This window comes from Ruditapes philippinarum, unplaced genomic scaffold (assembly GCF_026571515.1).
Source record: "Ruditapes philippinarum isolate M1 unplaced genomic scaffold, ASM2657151v2 ctg2189_1_1_1_1, whole genome shotgun sequence".
Lineage (NCBI taxonomy): Eukaryota > Metazoa > Mollusca > Bivalvia > Venerida > Veneridae > Ruditapes > Ruditapes philippinarum.
Window position 1 is genome coordinate 42700 of NW_026856389.1, and position 22064 is coordinate 64763.

A 22064-nucleotide genomic window follows, 5' to 3' on the forward strand; every position below is an offset into this window, starting at 1 on the left:
TGTATTATTTAAGTTATGTATCCTGTTAATAATGAAATGCAGCTACTGTTTATCTAGCACAACAATTTTATAATTGACATGGTGTTTAATGTTATCGACATGTGTATTCACACAAAGATTAAGAGGAACACATATTGACTTTAAGATATTTAACAAAATCAAGATATGTTCATAATGACGTTTGTTGCCGAAAATATCACTTTTGAAGCCTTTTGAGACAATACTTCATTTAAATTATGAGCATGAAATACGAGATGTAAACAATTTTAAAAAAGGGATTTTGAAAATTTACTTCCGTTTTTATGTTAAAAATAGATGAGACTATATCATTTATTTTTTCAGACTATATAAGTACAATACTACATATCATAATATACAAATGTGCATTATTGTTGTCGTTGTTAAATATAATTCTCGAAAACATGAGCAAATCACATTAATTATTTATTGACCGATATGTATTGATCGATATTAGTACTATGGTTTTTTTTTTCATAGTGTAAAACGAGATAATCGCAACATCGAACTACAGACATGTAATTTCAACATTAATGTAGTAGACATGTATTAATATTCATCGCCAATATAACATTTTCAATGGAAAAAAATAAACTTAATCTTTAAGAAATAAAAATATCGAAATTGTAGTTTTGTTTGTTTGTTTGTTTGTTGGTTTCATTTTACGCCTTTTCCCAACATTATTCAGTCATATAGGCGGGTAGTTTCCTAACCATCGTTCCTGAAGAGTTACACCGGTACTAGACTACCTTCCTCCGCGCTAAACTACCAAAGCATCTCCCGGGGATCGAACCCACGCCAGAGAGGTAACTGGATTAGAAGTCATCGACTCTAACCCCTCGACCACGGAAATTTTAGATATTAATATAAACACTCAATGTACAAATCGCGCATTATAATTATAATTCCTTCACTAATATAGATTATGTCCCAGCTTTAAAAAACATATAATTATACAATATTATTATTACTGCTAGGTAACAAAACAAGAGGGCCATGATGGCCCTAGATCGCTCACCTGACTTATCAACCTCATCCAAACAATTACCTAGATAAGCATTCTGACCAAGTCTCATGACAGGTGAGTCAAAAATGTGACCACTACAGTGTTAACAAGGATTATCCATATTTGAGCAGTGCGACCTAGTTTTTAACCCAGGTGACACATATTCAAACTTGAGCTAGAAATCATCAAAACAAACTTTCAGACCAATTTCCAGGATACTTGGATCAAAACAATAGCAACTAGAGTGTTAACAAGATTTTTCTATTTTTAGCTCCGGTGACCAAGTTTCACATGCGATTTCGATCTCATCCAAGCAATTACCTAGACAAGCATCCTGACCAAGTTTGATGATAATTGAGTCGAAAATGTGACCACTAGAATGTTTACAAGGTTTTTCCATATTTGGACGGTGTGACCTAGTTTTTCATCCAAGATGACCCATGCTCGATCTTGACTTAGAAATCATCAAAACAAACTTTCAGACCAATAAACAGAATATTTGGATCACAACAGTAGCCACTAGAGTGTTAACAAGATTTTTCTATTTTTAGCTCCTGTGACCTAGTTTTTCATCCGAGATGTCCCCATGTTCGATTTATTCCCAGCAATGACCTCGACAAGTTTCCTGACCAAGTTTGATGACAATTGAGTCAAAATTGTGACCTCTAGAGTGTTAACAAGGTTTTTCTATTTTTAGCTCCTGTGACCTAGTTTTTCATCCGAGATGTCCCATGTTCGATTTATTCCCAGAAATGACCTCGACAAGTTGCCTGACCAAGTTTGATGACAATTGAGTCAAAATTGTGACCTCTAGAGTGTTAACAAGGTTTTTCTATTTTTAGGTCCTGTGACCTAGTTTTTCATCCGAGATGACCCATGTTCGAACTCATCTGAGCTATCATCTCGACAAACATCCTGACCAAGTTTGATGATGACTGATGCAAAAATGTGACCGCTAGAGTGTTAACAAGGTTTTTCTATTTTTAGCTCCGGTGACCTACTTTTACATCCGAGATGACCCATGTTCGAACACATCCGAGCTATCACCTAGACAAGCATCTTGACCAAGTTTGATGATGATTGATGCAAAAATGTGACCGCTAAAGTGTTAACAAGGTTTTTCTATTTTTAGCTCCGGTGACCTACTTTTTCATCCGAGATGACCCATATTCGAACTCATCCAAGCTATTAAGTAGATAAGCATCCTGGCCAAGTTTGATGATGATTGATGCAAACATGTGACCGCTAGAGTGTTAATAAGGTTTTTATATTTATAGCTCCGGTGACCTAGTTTTTCATCCGAGATGACCCATATGCGAACTCATCCGAGCTATTACCTAGACAAACATCCTGACCAAGTTTGATAATGATTGGGTCAAAAATGTGACCTCTAGAGTGTTCACAAGGTTTTTCTATTTTTAGCTCCGGTGACCTTGTTTTTCATCCGAGATGAGCCATGTTCGAACTCATCCGAGCTTTCAACTAGATAAGCATCCTGACCAAGTTTGATGATGATTGAGGCAAAAATGCGACCGCTAGAGTGTTCACAAGCAATTGACGGACGACGGACATTCACCGATACTAAAAGCTCACCCTAAGCAAGCTCAGGTGAGCTAAAAACCTTAAAGTTATTAAAAGCATTGTTAATTTATTGTTTTTTTTTCCGTTTTCAAACTTTTGTCGGATCTTGTAATAAATCAATTAAAATATTTACTATCTGCCTTAAATTATTTCTTGAAATATCTTACAGGTCTTTTAAAGTACAATTTTGATATAGGGGTCCAAAAGTCATGTAAAAAGGGCTCTAAGAGTCAGAGGGTCTAGGAGTTATCTAAGAATCCTAAGGGGTCGAGTAGTCAAGAGTTCTAAGTGTCTTACTTGCGTAGAGAGAAATAGAATCCCTTAAGAAAGTTTCAAAACGGCAAAATTGAATGGCTCTGTATGATTGAGCCTGTTCAAAGTACCCTTTTTCCTTACTTTTTCAATTTTGCCCCCCATTTCTCAAGTTATTTTCCGTACATCCTTTTACTTTTGTAGGCCTATCTTTTATTTCCTTGGCGGCTTCCTATTATTTCCTTTTTTGAATTCTATTTAAATTTATACCCTGTGACCTGTCATGTTTTTGTTTGGTATCCTGCTGGGCGTCATAGCGGTAGTTCTGTGTTGCTGGGTCGTGTTTTTTATATATTTAAAATCAATCGTAACAAGAAGATCAGCACATGTAATAATGGTCTGAAAAACCTTAACAGATAAAATATTGTGAATCTAAGTTAAAAAAACTTTTCAATTGGAAATAAAAACACGTACATGAACTGAAAGACTTTACGTCTACGACCTGAAGTTTGCCTTCCTTATAACTATAGCAACCGTTTTCGTCTTCGGCCTCGCACTGGTAAACTCCCGCGTCTTCCATTCCAACGTTTAATATACGTAAATAGTTATTAGCCATTTTCTGTTAAAGATAAAAGGAAATAAAAAAAACATGGGGTAGTCAAGAAAAATATCACACAATAGCTCTTGTTGTTACACAATGAATAAAAAAGTCTTCTCTCGTGTGCTGTCATGGTTAAATTAAGTTTGAAAACAGACCACTTATTAACAGTTACACCTTCTGCTGCTTCTCTTGCGATCATTAAAAACAGATGTGACTTTAAAAGTATTTAATTTATGTAAATATGAAAAATAGTGGTGTCTGTAAGATGAATTTAAAGTATAAATAAAAACATTTACATTTAACTGTTAGAAAGAAACGATATTTGTTTGGATTTCTAACTTCGTTTTGACTATGCAAATTGCCCAATAATAATGATAAGCCAGTTACTTCTGCTGATGTGAAATTTATTATAGAGAAATTAAAGACGAATAAAGCCTCTAGCATGGATAATTTGATAAACAAATATTTTATAGAATGCTATGATTTACTCTCTTCTCATTTGGTTGTTTAATGCTATTCTTAATTCCGGACATTTTCCAGTTGAATGGTCATGTGGAGTTATCGTGCCTATTTATAAAATGAACGATCCGTGAGACGTACATAACAATAGAGGCATTACACTTGTAAGTTGTTTCTCGAAACATTTTACAAGAGTATTGAATGAGCGGCAAAGCAATTGGTCAGAAACTTTTAACGTTATGAGTGATTGGCAATTTGACTTTCGCACGGGTCGTTTGTATTGCTGTATAGTTTATATGAAAAGAGCATTTATAGTAATAAATCTAAATGGCCCTTGGCTAAAGTTGTTTAAATTAGGCATTGATGGAAAGCTATTTAGAATAGTAAAGGATATGTATTCACATGTTAACGTTTGTGTTAAAAGTTGTAAATCTTATTCGCAATTCTTCGAATATGCTGTAGGCTTAAAAAAGGAACAATGAGAGGTTATGTCCCCTTTTATGTTCTCCTTATTTATTGATAACCTCGAACTACTTTTGCAAGAAAACATGATAGCGACTTATCACTAGATGATATAACGTTCAAACTTTTGTTATTTGCAGACGATGGTTATTTAAGGCGATACAATTAGCGACCCACAGAAGAGCCCCAACTTGCTTTATACATATTGTAATAAATGGGGTCTGGTAGTGATTATTTTGAAGAAGAAAATTATTATTTTTAGAAAATGAGGTCCTTTTAAACATGATGTATGTTGGACTTATAACAATGAGAAAATAGTAATTGTTGATCATTTTAATTTTCTTAGGACAATTTTGATTGCACGGGTACAATTTGTAGTAAATAAAAAAACATTGGCAGGTAAAGGTCTTAAGGTTCTCAATGTTTTATTGTATAATATCAAAGGATTAATTCTTAAACATAGCGTTATTTGCCAGCTATTTGACGCCTTTGTTACAGCTCTTCCCAAGTATTAGTTTGAAATTTGCGGTTTTGTTAAATCAAAAGAAATTGAAGTATACATTCAAAATTTTGCAATTTTTTTTGAATGTTGAAATAACTTGTAGTAATAATTAAAAATATGGAGAAATTGAGGCGTTACGCATTATATATAAATAGATGTGTGCGTATTATTAAATTAATAAATGTACGGTTAATAGAACAAACTGGGCATATCAAGTTAAATACCTTTCAGATTGTAACGGTTTTTCATATGTTTGGAACAGTCCATTCTGTGTTGACTTAAATGAGTTCCATCTAGTTTTAGATACTTTTAAACAAAACTGACACCAACGGCTACAGGGATGAGGAACATTGAATAACGCATTATTAAACTTCATTAGGGTTTAAAAACTATTTAGATATATTGCCATTTAAATTTAGAAGCGTTTTGTCTTAGCTTAGACTATCATTGCACAAATTAGCTATTGAAACAGGTCGATACGCTAGGAATAGAGAAGAAAGAAATGTACGATATTGTATATTAAATAGCAATAGAGATATTGAAGACGAATATCATTTTGTCATGTGATGTTCATTATACGCTAATATAAGGAAACAATTCATAAAAGGAACTCTACTGATGTCTAATAGCCTAAAATAATACATTTTGATTTTTTTCTTTAATCACTTGGTGCACTTAAATTTGAATCCAAGCAATAGATGATATGAATATACACAGAATTAAATTGATAATCGATTTCTATGCGATGTTTGGCCGATTCAAGTGAAAAGCGTTGCAACGGTTTTCATTTTTTGGACCAATTTGCACAATAATATTGATTATTTCTGGGAAATTGAGTGAGCGAATAATCTGAAATTTTGTACATGGGTAATAATTGGTCTAGACAAACATCTAGCTTTTCGGTACCTGCACGTCATAAAACCTCAGTAGAGTCTCTTTAAAGCATACTTTATAGAAGGCCAATGAAATTTATAGAGCTTTTGAAATGTGATAATTGTGTTACTGTTGTAAATCATGCAAAGATCATATATATGTACCCCATTTAAGTTTAGAAAAAAGCAAATTTGAAACATTAAACTTATTAACTAGAAAATGTGAATTGATGATTCATTCTTCTTGTAGTATCTGTATTTATTTTTGTGATAAAAATGAATTATTGTTTGAACTTTATTTGATCACTTGACAAATATATGTTTTTACATATATGTAAAATGTATGACAACAAAATGTACTGTTCACGTCAATCAAATTTTCTGTCTCTCTATCAGTCTGTTAAATACAATTGACGCATTCCAATTAATAAAATGTCAAAATTAATATACATTTGCTATTGAATTTAAATAAGTATACAAAACTGCAATTCAATTTTTTACTCATTTCGTATATTTTTCCATCTCTTAAAGATTGAGCTAATCAATCAGAAAAAACATAGGAAATTATTAAATGATTAATGATTGCAAACATATGGAAATACGTACTTAATTGATTTCTTTTCCAAAAAAAAATGTTAACATACCTTGATTCTATCATCCTTGTCATAATCAATGTAAACTCCATCTTTCTTCCATCTAACCGCTTTGGCCCGATGGTCCACGCGACATATAAGTAAAGCCATTTCGTTTATCTTTTTGCTCTCTGACTGAGGTCCAGGGAATATCCCTTGTAAATATGAATATGCCAAACAATGTCAAAAACAACCAAACAACCAAAAATTACTAAATTGGACTATCTTAACTGATAAACGTCACAATAATTCAAAACAGATGGTGTATAAGAGTTGGAAATTAAACCAGTGTATTATTTATTAAACAACATTTCAAATTACATTTAATGAAATCTTTAAGCAATCAGATAAAAAGGGAAATATACCTTAACGAACGCCAAAAACGGCAAAATTGAAAATGTAGCAGGCTCGGTTTGATTGTTCCTAGACCATAGTGGAAAGTGCAATCGCTCCTAACACCTGCTTAAATGTGCGTTTGTAAAATTTCTTTCCCGGTTTTGAAGCGATTCGATAAAATAATAACTAGTTGGCCAGTTAAATTTCATTTATTTTTTATAATGCATATTACAATAAGGATATTAATTTCACAAACTTTGTCTCTGTCTTAGTGCAGTGTATGATAACACGCAAAATATGTTATTTTTTTATACAATTTGATAGTGTTTTTGCAATTGGTAAATTTTATTGTTACTGTTAGTAATTTCTTCGATAAATTTCCATTTATATCTTTTTAATTTTTAATACATGCAATTATTTGTTGTGTTGCTAATGCTCTGTACTTACTGACGTTACAATCCTCTGCAATCCTATACTCAAATGTGTGTTCCGCTGTTCCTCCAGAAGTTGTCGCAAAACATGAATATTGTCCCTCCAAATTGTCCGAAAAGTCATCAATCTTAAACATAAGGATAGTGAAATAATATAGAATAGAGAAAATAAGAAGTTCTATAGAAAGCCCGACATTGCAAATAGAAAATATTGCAGGCTCGATTTGATAAGCCTGTTCATGGACAGTACTATCAATTACAAACTACCGTCCACGCCCTCAAGCACTGACTTAAGCAGAATTCAACATTTAACATGAACTGGTACAATTTTGAATTTTGAAACACCCGCAGATGTGTTCATATGGCGGTTATCATGGAACCTTCAATGTGACACGTAAGTGCCGTTCCATGAAAAGCGGCATATGGTCCCCAAGTAAAAAAATGTGTGTGCCCTAAACGAGTAATTAATGGGCGGAACTAATCAAATGGAATTTTGAAGGGGGATCAGAAGTTATGAAGCATGCATATCACAGATAAGACGTCAAAAGACAAATTTAAAAAGCAGGCCACATAAGGGTGATTAAACAGTATTCAACTAAGGACTACTGGAACCACCAAACAAGAAATTAGCAAAGTTGAATATATATGATTTGGGAATCTGGACAAACCTGACTCATCTCCGGTTCATGTTGTGGATTCTCAGTACCATACACCAAATGCTTATACTGTATGCAGTTCCATTTTGATAAGCCATATTGAGATGTTACTTTCTTACGAGTTTTCATCCCAACTTGACGACATGATTATGCCATTATCCGAATACATGTAAAATCTGACTTTTATTTGGTAGGAACAATTTACTAGAATCAAAGTTCAAGTAACACTGTAACAATTGTATTGTGTTAACATCATTGTCCAATTTATCATTATTGTATGTTTGAAATGACGACAGCGTTTATGAATGATTGTATACTTAGGACGACGTCATTACGCTGATTACGGATAAGCGCCGTTTTGTCAAAATATTTATTAACTGATATGGATCAAATATGTGGTGTTAGTGTGTTTGAGATATTATTTCGGTATTGTATGAAAACAAAAAAAAACGTTTAAAGAACTTAAAATATAAATTAAAGATGTTTTTTAAAAGGCTTTGTAAACTATATAACCAAATGGAGAAAACATAACAACCGCATATACAAGAAGTCCTTAACCAGTGTATGTTTATTGGCAGTTTTTTTTCTTTGTCTATAATGACAAAATCACGACGAGTGTTAAAAATCTTATCCTCTCGATTGCGTCAGCAATCAAAGGAGGCTTAATTTTTAAAATGAAAAACCTCATCCTCTTTATTCAGTCAACAATCAAAAAGAAAAAAATAAGTATTTAATATAAAGTATTTAGATATTTAGAATTTCATTAGCAGTAAAATATATGATACGCGAATGAGAAAAAGATGGGCTTTTTATCATTCAGAATGAATTCATATTGATATAATAGAAATAAATACAGTAACCTATCTGTAAACAAATTCTCATAATTCAATTTTACAATGCTAGAAAATTCATAAAGCACCTGTAATACTCCACCTGGATGAGTTCCAAAGCCTGTCTTGTCATTGTACGGCTCTATCAATGTTCCTTGTAATGACCTAGAATATATATATATATATATATATATATATATATAATATATATATATATATATATATATATATATATATATATATAGGTGGGACATTTTCTTTTTCCCTTAAACTATCAATATTGAAACGTCATGTTTATTTAAATTCACCTTTACTAGTATACCTAATATTATAAAAAAATAATTTGTTTATGTATTTATTTATTTATTTATTATTTAATTCATTAATTTATTAATTAATTTATTTAATTATTTATTATGGGCAACTTTCCAAAATTTCGAGAACTTATGGAACACTTTTCAAAATGTATAGGGAACTTTGGGGCAAGTTTACGGAAACGTATAGGCCACTTTTTCTATTAGAAACCTTTGCCTACTACAAACTTTTGTTGGTTCACATTTATTTTTTATTTTATGATGGCCATGAAATAATTAAACAACATATCATAAAACAAAGGAATACCATTACATAAAACACCTAAACAACATAGGAAATATTTGTACAAGAAATACAGATTATCATAGTTTCATACATGCGAGTCATACATCGGCATGTGATTAATTCTACCTTGATTGGCAGAACAACATATTAGGTATGTGTCTACTGTTCCTAGCGTTTAAGTACAACTGTTTGTATACATGTTTAAACAGTTCACTGACTAATTTATCATTTTGATTGTACCGTCTCGGTTCATGTTGAAAGGTCTTTGAAAACACAGACTCTAGATACTTTCCTTGAGGCCAACGTAAAGGGCCAGTTCCCAATCGGTTATTTAATTTTAAATTTACTCGCTGTTAAAATAATTTTATTTCTGATTTTCTGTGAAAACAGGCATCGGTGACAAAAAAGCAAACTCAAACGGGGTTGGATCGGTGATAAAAATGCTGAAATACTATCGGTTTTTATCGTTTGTAAATCGGAGCTAAATCGGGTGTAACGCTGATAAATCGGTGTTTAATAACTATTCATCAGTGGTTAAACAATTTCCGTCAGATATAGCCGGTGATTCATATTTGGTTATCTTTGTCCGACGGCGATATCGGTGATTAAGAGCTTGCATATCTCGTGATATAAGTTGCTGTCGGTAATTTGTAAAATATTTTCACCGATCGAGAATTTTAAACATTTTAAACATCTATAAAAATCCCAATCGATATTTTTTCACCGATAAAATGTATCTTTCTTTAATAGCAGTTGATAGGTAGAAAACAGGTGTCCAATATGTGATATCGGTGTTAAATACGTTGTCATCTGTTCACTCCATAATTTGGCTGAAAAAACTACCGATCAATCACCGATGGCTCTGTGTAATTGGGGTGTAAATAAACCGAGTAAACTGTACGTAACTAAACAGAATAAACAGTAAACCTCGCAATTGACACTATTTCAATTTTATAATCCGAATTTGATTTAAAGTAAAGGATCTGGTATTGTTTTACAGAAAGGGTTTAATATGATCTTTCAAAGGTGGTGATCAATACTAATCAATATATATCGATTTAATTTCGTTAAAGAAAGAACATAATCACTCAGTATTCTCTAGGCTGATTTGCGTTATGTATCTTGACAATGTAAGCTCTTGATGCTGTTTTGCTCTGAAAGATGAACCTTGGGGGAACCCACTCAATAAAGTGATCGTAATGGTTAATCTTGGATGTTTTGTAATACAACGGTGTCTCTTTTTCCAAGCGATCTTCACAATTGCTTTCAGTGCATGTAGAGTTCACATCCTTGTAAGATGTTGAGTTCTTCTTCAAATTGGACATTGCATTCTATCTACTACAGGCGTGTTCGAGTCATTAACTGGGTATCAAACTTTTGCAGACTTCTGGGGACACTGGTTGATAGCTTATGTACCTATTGTCTTAGCAGAAAACAGTGGAAGAAGAGATACTTGATGTATTTTGTGAGTGCAAAAAGTATTCGCAGGCAAGATTTTTATACCTGAGTAATATTTCGCATAAAACATTTGATGTTTCCTATATTAAAACGTCTACAAGTAACAAACAAGAATTGTTAAATATATGTTTGTTTATTTAAACAAAAGTACAATGAATTATTCTGTTTTGGCTATGTTAAATAGAAAAAATTAGAATCCCTAAAGAAACCCCAACACGCCAAAATTGAAAATGTTGCAGGCTCGGTTTGATTGAGCCTGTTCATGAACTGTACTGTCAAGTTCAAACTACCGTCCACGCTCCCTAGCACCGGCTTAAGCAGAATTCAACATTTAAATACGAAAATGGTGAAATATTGAACTACGACACAGCCGCAAATGTGTTCATACGGCGGTATTGTTAACGATATTAAATTTAAATCAGAATAAGGCGTCAAACGATTGTTTCATACCCTTCTTCCACTAAAAAAACAAGAATAAAGAACAACAAGGTAAAGGCAACGTTTACAGAACGCAGCCAACCGACAAACCCAAGTAGGGCAACAAACAAAAACCTGGAGTTGACATAAGGGCATAAAACCATCGGAAATAATATACACCTATTCTCACAAGATAGGCCCAAGTTTGAAATTTGAATGTCTCTTAACGAAAGTGAAAACATATACACTTATACAGTTGAGTTTTGTTATTTTTTCAACTTTACATGGTTCCTACCTTTAACTCATATACACAATAGATGTAAGAAACTGGTATTTAAAAAAAGAAACAAACAAATAATATCAATTTAAAAGAAAAATACGCTGTCTCCGTAAAGGGTTACATGATTCAACACATAAGTGCTGCATCATTTTGTCAAAACTGAACATATTTTTTTTATTTTTTGTTTGGTGATATATTGAAGTTTGACATTTAAAATAAATTCTGAGTAAAGCTCTTTGCATTTTTCGTTTTGAAACAAAACTTTCTTGTCTCCAAACCCAATGTAATCTACGTTACTTAGTTTGCGAACAAAAATGCACAGGCAATAAACACATTAAAAGGGGTTTAAACAGACGTATATACTAACAAAACATAGTATAAACGGAATGCAATACAATGATTAACTTATTTCATAAAAAAAAATTACACCAGAAACACAAACTTAATATTTGTAAAGTAAAGTTAAGACTGTAATCTACGTTACTGCTATTACTCAAATATTGTAGCATAGGGTGCTCTTAACAGACTATTATCAATTAGAATAGACTTGCTAAACATTCAATACTTTATATTTTGTATAAGTTAATCGTATGTAAAAAAATTCATGCTCGTGACAATACAGATGTAATCTACGAAATGTAATCAACGTTACCACGGTTTTTCAATTTCGGCAAATAATTTGATTTTCATGTCCCAGATAATGTTAAACTGTTTCAAGGTTCCGTAATATAAACTTCTAGATCAATATACACATAGTTTGTTTCCCTTTATTTCAAATTTGCCACTTATTCCGCCATTTGCATTTGCAATTTCCGCGCAGAAACACTATATTACTGAGTTCCAGTTATCTTCAGCAAAACAAAACAGGCGAAGTAATAAAAATGTTGTTTTTTATTGTAATTTTAAGATTATAATTAAATAATACACCTTAAATTCTAATAAAATTGATCTGATACATTTATAAATTCAAACATATATTGCAAATTTTAGTTACATAGCCCACTAAGTTTGTAACAAATAATTTCCTTTCTTGGTCTCCATTTTTACTTACCAAAATATTTTGTTCATAAATTTTCATCATAACAGACCTACACAGATGCTTGTATGTTATCTGTGTTATACCAGATCATCTAATATTTTAAAAAGGTGTGACAAATGTGATACCAATGTTGGTAACGTAGATTACGAAAATATCAACTTGTGATATCTGCAACACCAATAAGTAGTTCTTCTCCAAATATTTGACATGTTCCTATACTGTGGATAATAATATAGTAGTTAAATGTAATAAAACTGCTTGTTCCTGGAGGAAAAACTGATATTTAGGCATAAATAAATAGTTTCTAAAAATGGTAACGTTGATTACAAAATAAGTAACGTAGATTACTTTTTTTTTGTTTCAGCAAGTATGGGTATAGCCTAGGCTGAAATACAGCGAGCCTCTTGTGGGAGGAAAAAAGTTATCTTAAGGAGTAAAATACCTTGAAAGAGAGCAAAAAAGAACAAAATCATTCTCACGTTTGACAGTGAAAATATAAAAAGCGGCTTTAGCGACCAGAGATAAAGTATCCAGAAATTGACACAGAATGAAAGAGCTTGAACATCAAATACAAGTTAATAAATTAATTGGCCTGGTTGTGTTCAAGATGAAGACAAAATAATTGTCGATGATAAATATGGTGTAAGTTCAAGCACCATCAAACAGGAAAATAGTAGTTATAAGCATATTGGTTCCTTAAAATTGAACTGATTGAGGAGTTGACGATTTTCTTGTTTCATACTAGCAAAAACTTAAATGTAAAGGAGTCAAAGCACTAACTTTCAAATGGTCAAACAATGACAACAAGATTTGTGTCAAGATGTTTTATATGCATAGATGAGTCATCCAAAGTTAGTTGTTGTGGGCGCTCTTTCAGCATAAAAGAGGACGAGATTAGATTCATTTAAAGCGGCCTCCAGCTTTCATATTCTGTTCAAAAAATATTTTTGGTTTCTAATTAAGTATTTCATTTATTTTATCTTACAAAAGTGCAACATATCACTGTAAAAACTACTTTAAAACAGTGTCTAAAGATATATTGAATTTTAAAGAACACCGGTGATGTTCGTTTCTAAAAATAAGAAAATCAGAAAACGAATCGCCCGCTTTACTTATTTACAAATAGATAGCAGACAGGTAAATTAGATGTATCGAGGAGTTTCATTATTGTTTCTGTATTTAAATGATGGCAAGTATGATTTTCCACCATTTTCTTTTTTATTTGACTTTTATATTGAAACATATAAAATCTTCATAAAAACTGAAGGCCACGTTACTTTAAAGAAATGATTCAATGTTTCTAACAAAGCCGGTTTTTGTTGTTTATTTTTTTGTTGTTGTTGTTGCTTTTTTTTTTTTTTTTTTTTTTTTAAATAAACATCATGTTTAAGAGAGAGTAAAAAATATTTTCTTATGCATTTGATCAGACTTTTCCATTTCAATTTAAGAATTTATTGATTTTCTTTTGCAATAACAACATTTTATTGTTGAACATGTTGAAACATATATTAACATCCTTGAATATGAGGTAATCTACGTTACCATAACTGGTCAATTATTTTATTTTGTTCATTTGTTATTTTTGGTATTAAAGTACATTTTAAAACCCAGTCATAGTCTTTGTTATATTATATATATATATGATAAAAAGATATAACTTAATGGCATCCACGAGGTACTTTGCGTCCTTAAGTTATTAGTTTTTTTTAAAGAAATTGATAATTGAATATGTTTAAGCATAAACCTTTCATTATATTATCTCAGTCGACTAACTTGTTACTGATAATTACATCTAAGATGCATAAAAAGCCAAAAATGAAACAAAGATGTCATTTTATTTCTAATTTTAAAGTTTATGCTGTTGCCCAGTTAAAGCTGCATACATTGTAATTTACGTTACCATTTCATAGTTTTGTTTGTATTGGCGTATGCTGCATATAAAATATATTTTAAAGTGAAATACTGTTGTATCTTAATATTTTGTGCTTATATTTCATATTAAAATCAACAAAATAAGTACAACTATGAGTTTGTTTATGTCGCTATTTTTACTGATGAACATATTTTCCAGAAATACTCAACCCAAAATAAATGAGAAAGTTAAAGCTTGGTGTACGGTTTTATAAAAACCTGTGTATAAAATATGTAATGTTACTTTGACAAATTATTTATCGAAGTGAATATTTGTATCAAATGCATTGATAGTATATATCAAAATAATTTTAATATGACCATCGATTTATTTTTAGTTAAGGTAACGTAAATTACATTTTGAAAAAGTACTCAATTTGTTTCAGTGACTGTTCTACAGATAATAATCAAGTTTGAGTGATGAAACTTTCCCAGTATGTCGGACACATATTTGTATAAACGTCTATGTCATAAAACTTTGGTAAAAAACAAGTTCATTTTTTAACATTTGGTCAATGCAAGTTGGGCCTATCTTGTGAGAATAGGTGATAACTTCCATCCGCAGATAATATGCCAACATTTCTCTGTATACCAGGTAGTGTAGATGTACAATTTACCGGAAAGTGGTCAGACTCATCCTTGTTCCCTATAACATACTTAAAGAAATCAGAAGGTGCTATATAATACATCTAACTGATTGACCGATGCTAGCTTGAGCATGGGCTGCGTTAAACTACCAATCCAGGGCCAGGTCAGGTTGAGTCTCAATGTCATCATGACATACCATTAGGCATGCCAACGTGATAAACATCAATATACATATTGACAAGTATATTCATCTTACTTTTAATTCATGAAAATATATATTTTCGATTTAAATGATGCAATGAAACACTTTACTGTCATCCTGTAAATGTCAATATCTACTCCCATGCTGAATAATTACTTTATTGCCGCCATTTTCCAAGGGGAACAACTCCTCTTTTTACATGTAACCGTTATTTAAATCTTGCAGCTTGAACGGTTTTACCACCAATGATGACTTGTAACTTAGAATGATAAAAACGTGTTTAATCAAATTTGCCAAAATGTGCCTTGTCTAACTCCTATCCTTTTATGGTCATCATTGTCGTACTAACAATAGGTGTTAGAAGAGGCGAAAGAGATATACGACTAAAATAAAGAGTCCATACCATGATGACTAAAATTGACAGCTAACACCTCTTCTCACAGAATAGTGATGATCATCAATGAAGATGTGTTTATATACTGAAACTTGACCATAGACTTGCCTTCTAAACAATGAACGAATTCACCTATGTTAATTGCCCTTTTATTGTTTCAATTTCATCAAAATTTGTTTTTGAGATCAGGATGTATTCTTCAAGTAAATGATTTGAATATTTTCTTGTTAATTTAAATAATATCAATCGGAGAATGGGTGCTCCATTTTTTATTGTTCATTTTAGCCACATTAAGAAAATTATCTACATACAAACGTATGTAATGAATAATTTAAAAGAAGAAAAGCTGTAGTCACAAAAACCCAAATTATGTTTCGGACAGGCGAACGGGCAGACGGGCGAAAAACGCAATACTATTTATTATACGTCCCGAAGGTAGCCGGGCGTAGAAAAACAAATAAAATATTATGAGGTAGAGCAATGAAAAAAAGAACACCATTCTTCCCGAAATAAATATTACTTTCATATGAATGTCAACCTAAATAGTACTGGTATTCAACCCTATTGAAAAGGCGACCAAATTGTGCAGCGAAACGGAATGTGAAAATAATGTGCACAACTAGGGATGGTACTGATCACTCCTGTAAAATATGGTTGAAATCCCACCAGTAGTTTGACCTGTGAAGGCCGGACAAGATTTTTCTATTTTTAGCTCTGGCGGCCATTTTGTGCAGCGAAGCAGAACGTTCCGGTGATGTGCACAACAAGGGATGGTACTGATCACTCCTGTAAAGTTTGGTTGAAATCCCACCAGTTGTTTGACCTGTGAAGGCCGGGCAAGATTTTTAAATTTTTAGCTCTGGCGGCCATTTTGTGCAGCGAAGCAAAACGTGCCGGTGACCTGCACAACAAGGGATTGTACTGATCACTCCTGAAAAGTTTAGTTGAAATATCACCAGTAGTTTGACCTGTGAAGGGCGGGCACGATTTTTGTATTTTAGCTCTGGCGGCCATTTTGTGCAGCGAAGCGGAACGTGCCGGTGACCTGCACAACTAAGGATGGTACTGATCACTCCTATTAAGTTTGATTGAAATCCCACCAGTAGTTTGACCTGTGAAGGCCAGACAAGATTTTTCTTTTTTAAGCTCTGGCGGCCATTTTGTGCAGCGAAGCGGCACGTGCCGGTTACCTACACAACTAGGGGTGATATTGATCACTCCTGTATAGTTTTGTTGAAATCCCACCAGTCGTTGGACCTGTGAAGGGCGGAAAAGATTTTTCTATTTTTAGCTCTGGCTGCCATTTTGTGCAGCTAAGCGGAACGTGCCGGTGACGTACACAACTACTGAAGGTACTGATCACTCCTGTAAAGTTTGGTTGAAACATTTCTACTGTGTTAGGAACGCAGTAAGGACTGTTTTTGCATATGTTAATCCCTTTTTTGTTAATATTCGTGGATTGTAAGTGCCGATTGCAAGCATTATCTTAAATAAAACCACCTTATCTGTACATTATATCACCGAAAATAAAATGCAAAGTCAGAAGACAACTACAATTGTTAAATTTGTCTTTCTATAATATGGTGCGCTCTTTCATTTTATTAGACACAAAATATAGTATAATTTCGTTGATAAATGCAAAATTTTGTAATTAAAATTCGCATAAGAAACAGAAAATGAAATAATACAGTTAACAGAGCATTAAACGATAACCGAGGTTTAAAAATCTTAAAGTTATCCTTTATCAGAAATTCAAACTATAATTATGTGCTCGTATATTTCAGTACAAGTACATAAAAATTGAAAGGGAACGAGAAGTGTTATAAAACGGGAACCTTCTCGGTTGTCTGTTAACAGTTTACGTAATAAATGTACATTCCTTTGTTTTCGTTTAACAATATACTATCTAATCTTACCAATTATACTCTACTTCCTCTCCATATGGAACCTCAACTTCGCATTCTTCGACGTGACCTTCACCTCTCTTTATCGTTCGGTCTACCGGTGCTTTGGTAAAGCGTATATGGTAAGACTTTTCTCCCTGGCAAATAATGAGTAAAAATTGGAATGACATTTAAATAAATGAATTTAATTGTCACCAAAGCAAATTTAACAAATAGATCTAAGCAAAAAAAGAATAAAATCACTTTTGATATATTTTCCAAATCTAACAAGTACTACTTGTACTTATCATCTTTACAATCAAATGTTTAATTGACAGACCAAAACGAAGTTATTTAACGTTGTCATTAAGATATTAAAATGGAAGCTTTATATGCGAAGTATTCCATTTAAGCTAATTTGAATGAAGACAAAAATCAAAGAAAAATGAAAACATTTATATAGCATAGACTAATATTTTAAGTGGCACATTGAGATATCTCTAGTAAAAGTATTCATAGCTTAAGAGATGTCATACAGAATGTAAACGGACTGCCCAGTAATACAAACGGCAGTGCTGCAAATATTTATAGAACCTGCCAAACGCAAGTAAAATAAACACATGTATAAACAATTTTCATTACATTAACATTACATACAAATACGACTTAATCGAATCAAAGTTGCTTTTTCATAAACAAAAACATTAAAAGATTGATGAAGCTTTATATGCGAAGTATTCCATTTAAGCAAATTTGAATGAAGACAAAAATAAACGAAAAATGAAAACATTTATATAGCATAGACTAATATTTTAAGTGGCACATTGAGATATCTCTAGTAAAAGTATTCATAGCTTAAGAGATGTCATTCAGAATGTAAACGGACTGTCCAGTAATACAAACGGCAGTGCTGCAAATATTTATAGAACCTGTCAAACACAATAAAGACAAACACATGTATGAACAATCTTCATTACATTAACATTACATACAAATACGAATTAATCGGATCGAAGTTGCTTTCTCTGAAACATAATTTATTAAACATTAAAAGATTGAACAAGATATTCTTACATCGCTTTGTGAACAATCTTCTCCTTGGAAACCTTTAGGGCAGTAACATGTCGCTTCAGAACCTGTTTTTATGCACGTTCCGCCATTTTGACAGCTATTTGCCTCACACCTTTGTCCGCGAATACATCTTTAAATATATAAAATTTACATTTAAACACACAAAGAGTATCTTGGGCAAGGCATCGTTGATTACAACTTTATTTAATAGTCTGGTCAAGGATTTCTGAATTTCTTTTTAATCTACGAGTACATTGTATTTGGTATGTTTATAAATATGATTTGCTACCGTAAAGTTCGGATTTAATGAAAAGCAGCAATGTTTCAAATTTTCTATTATCCTAATCATTCCATAAACTACGAGGGGAAGTCAGAAAATATACGGACTTTTGACTTGTTCTCGAAAACTATTCAACATTTAAAAAAAAATCTTTCTACCCTTTTTCAAAATATTCTCCACCTACGTCTACGCACTTCGTGGGAGCTTTTGTATTCCCGCTGTGAACCATGACGTAGACCTATGTTTTAGGTACTGTGTAACAGCAGATATCAAAGTCGCCCTGGTCTTATATTTCTTTCCAGCAAGCAATTTTTTCAGTTCTGGAAACAAATAAAAGTCACAGGGGGCGAGGTCTGGGCTATAAGGAGGGTGAGACAACAATTGCCATTTGTAAGAGTTGATAACATCCACTGTAGCTGCGGCAGTATGGGAGAGGGCGTTATCGTGAAGAAGGAGGACATTTTTCTGTGCTAACCTGGGACGCATTTGCATCAGCAATTCTCTGGGATTTTTCAGAATTGCTTCAGAATAGTACTTGTGACAGTTTGACTTTTTGGCATGAAATGAGTAAGTATCATTCCTCGTGAATCCCAAAAAGCAACAAGCATGACTTTGCCAGCCGAAGGAGACAGCTTAAACTTTTTAGGAGGTGGGGAACCAGCTCATTTCAACTGCTTTGACTGAGCTTTTGTTTCAGGTTCGATATAATGAACCCACATCTCATGTCCAGTGATAATGCGGTTCAAAAACTTATCTTCTTCACGATTAAAACGACTTAAATGTTCTTTTGCATTGGTTACTTTGGTTGCCTTTTGATCTGCGGACAGCTGTCTAGGCACCCACCTGGCACTTACCTTGCTCATGCCTAGGTATTCGTGTAAAATCTTGTGTGCCGATGCCTTACCGATGCTTAACTTGTTGGCTACCTCCTCCAAAGTTACTCGACATTTTTGTTGTCAAAAGCTTTAACATTTGCTACCATTGTTGAGGTCACCGCCTCAGCTGGCCGCCCAGTCCTAGGCCTGTCACAAACACTTGTTCTGCCTTCACGAAACTGAGAAACCCAGTAGTAGAAGGTTGAACGTGATACACATTTATCAGAAAATCTTTTTTAAGCCTCTGAAAGATGTGGCAAGGCTTTTCACCTTCTGCAACCAGAAACTTTATTACAGAGCGTTGTTCCTCTAACAAAGAGTCCATGATAGACGAAACACCTCGTAAAAAATATCAATCATCACTGCATGCAATCATTATCATTTTGCAAAAAATATGAGGCAATTGGTGAAACAACAGTATCAATCAATAAAATATAAATGGTGAAAACTACATTCATTCGCCAATAACGTGGTCAGTTTATTTTCAATCATAGTTGTGTATACACAGTATTTTGCCCTCTGATATATGATAATGTATATAGAATTAGACCGCCACTGATTATTTTGTAAAAAACACTTGTATTATATGTTTGTATATATGTACTCACAGGCATTTGCCTTTTGTTCAATAAAATTATTCATATTCATATAATGTGTGTATAGCTACATGTGGAAAGAGAGGAGCATGAAAAGTCCGGATATTTTCTGACCGTCCCTCGTATACCAATTTCTATTTCAAACTTTTTCTAAAATTGAAATAAGCAAAACTAACTTTTTCTCAAAGTCCTGGCGAATGCACATCTTATTTCCATTGCATCTGCATTCTGTAATTATAGTAAAACACACTAAAGTTCTATATTTCCATAGATAAAACATAACATATAGATAACTATGAAAAGAATATAAATCAATTATGTTAAAAAACATAAACATATTTACAGAAGATATTCATAGCAGTTTGTAAAATAGAACATGTTTATAGTTAATTAAATAAGAGCTAGTATACTACACACAAATATTGCAGCAAATTGTTTTACCTGTATTTGGTACGAATGAAATTTTTGCTTGAAATCCTTGTAGGGCAAATGACACGTCTGTTTTGAATTCAAGGCGAAGAGAGTTGCCGCGTGTTAGGAAAGTTCGCCCATGTAGACCTTCACCGCAGTATGGTCCACCAAGCAATGCTGAGTCTGTCGAATTAATGATAGAATCAGGTCATCAAAATAATTCCGTCGAAGATGGCTTATACTTAGGAAATAGATTTTTTTTATATTTTTCAAGCGAAATACAGAGTATTTATAGAAAACTTTAAGTGATATTTAACTGCTCGTTCTGCAATATTGAAATAACGTTATTTTTGACGATTTTGCAGGCGCTGTTTGGCGCTGCATTGTGACGTCGCATTTACAACACTTCAAACGTCTGTACAGCACTAATGAATGAATTAAGGCTATTGGTGTTCTGATTTATTTTCTTAGACCATTGTCTATCATTCTAGATTGTTTTCAGAGCAAAATTCAACAAAAAGTTGTTTCTTATTTATCAGATTTTTCAAACAAAATAACGTCGTCAATTTACGTATTTGCAAATATGGAAGGGAGAAAATAAGAACGGCTAGTGTATCTTATATAAATTAGCTTTAGAATATGCAAACACTTGAAAGTACAATTTAAATACCATTTCTTTCTCCAGATAGAACTCTCAAGGAATCAAAGATACAGTTGTCCGATTCTTCAATGTCGAAGTAGTCGAATTCTATCTGTACCACGTGATTCGGTAATTGATCATTACGTACAACAACTATACAATCTTTGTTGTTTTCGTATTCAGGTGCGGTATAAACCAAAATGCCGCTGTCTGTATCGATTCCTTTGTACATTCGACTACAGTCTGAAAGCGAAGCAATATAATGATAATCTTATTAAAAAAAAAACATTGCATTTGATTTTTTGTCATACCGAAAGCGAATCCGTTAATTTGAATATGGTGCAAATTGCACTTATTACTAATGTTTATTTTTTCTGAATTCTGTAACAATAGTAAGCATTACCATTATTTCCACCAACTGGAGATGGGGTTGTTGATGGTACAGGTGCTGGAGTAAAGTTGTCCTCGACAAAAATATAATCAATTGTAAAACGTTCACCTTCTTGTTTAAGAGGATTTCTATACTCAATAAACATTGAACTTGCATGATAGGGCAAAATTCCCGGAACAGTGTCACTACATATTGTACCGAGGGCTGTTCCTTCTGAAAAGTAATTACATAATGTATATTCTCAGAATATTGTTATAAATAAATATGATCGAGCAAAACATCGATGCAAAACATAGCATTGCCAACCAAAAGGACATTCTTTTAAAGTAAAGCATTAAGATATTTTTGACATTGTTTTATGTCATTTAGTCATTCATTTAGAGTATGCTA

At 32.7% G+C, this 22064-nt stretch overlaps 1 protein-coding gene across 2 annotated transcripts in view; it reads right to left on the minus strand.

Moving 5' to 3' along the window:
- LOC132746360 (uncharacterized) overlaps positions 1–22064 on the minus strand; it is a 152970-nt gene that overhangs the window by 16474 nt on the left and 114432 nt on the right. For both annotated transcript variants that reach the window (XM_060735476.1, XM_060735477.1), the window contains exons 7-16: positions 21687–21887; positions 21314–21526; positions 20674–20826; positions 20409–20460; positions 18485–18611; positions 17444–17568; positions 8728–8803; positions 7169–7280; positions 6398–6540; positions 3332–3476 (exon numbers count right to left, since the gene is read on the minus strand). In XM_060735476.1, coding sequence (XP_060591459.1) covers positions 3332–3476; positions 6398–6540; positions 7169–7280; positions 8728–8803; positions 17444–17568; positions 18485–18611; positions 20409–20460; positions 20674–20826; positions 21314–21526; positions 21687–21887 — 1347 coding nt within the window. The remainder of the gene's footprint in view (positions 1–3331; positions 3477–6397; positions 6541–7168; positions 7281–8727; positions 8804–17443; positions 17569–18484; positions 18612–20408; positions 20461–20673; positions 20827–21313; positions 21527–21686; positions 21888–22064) is intronic.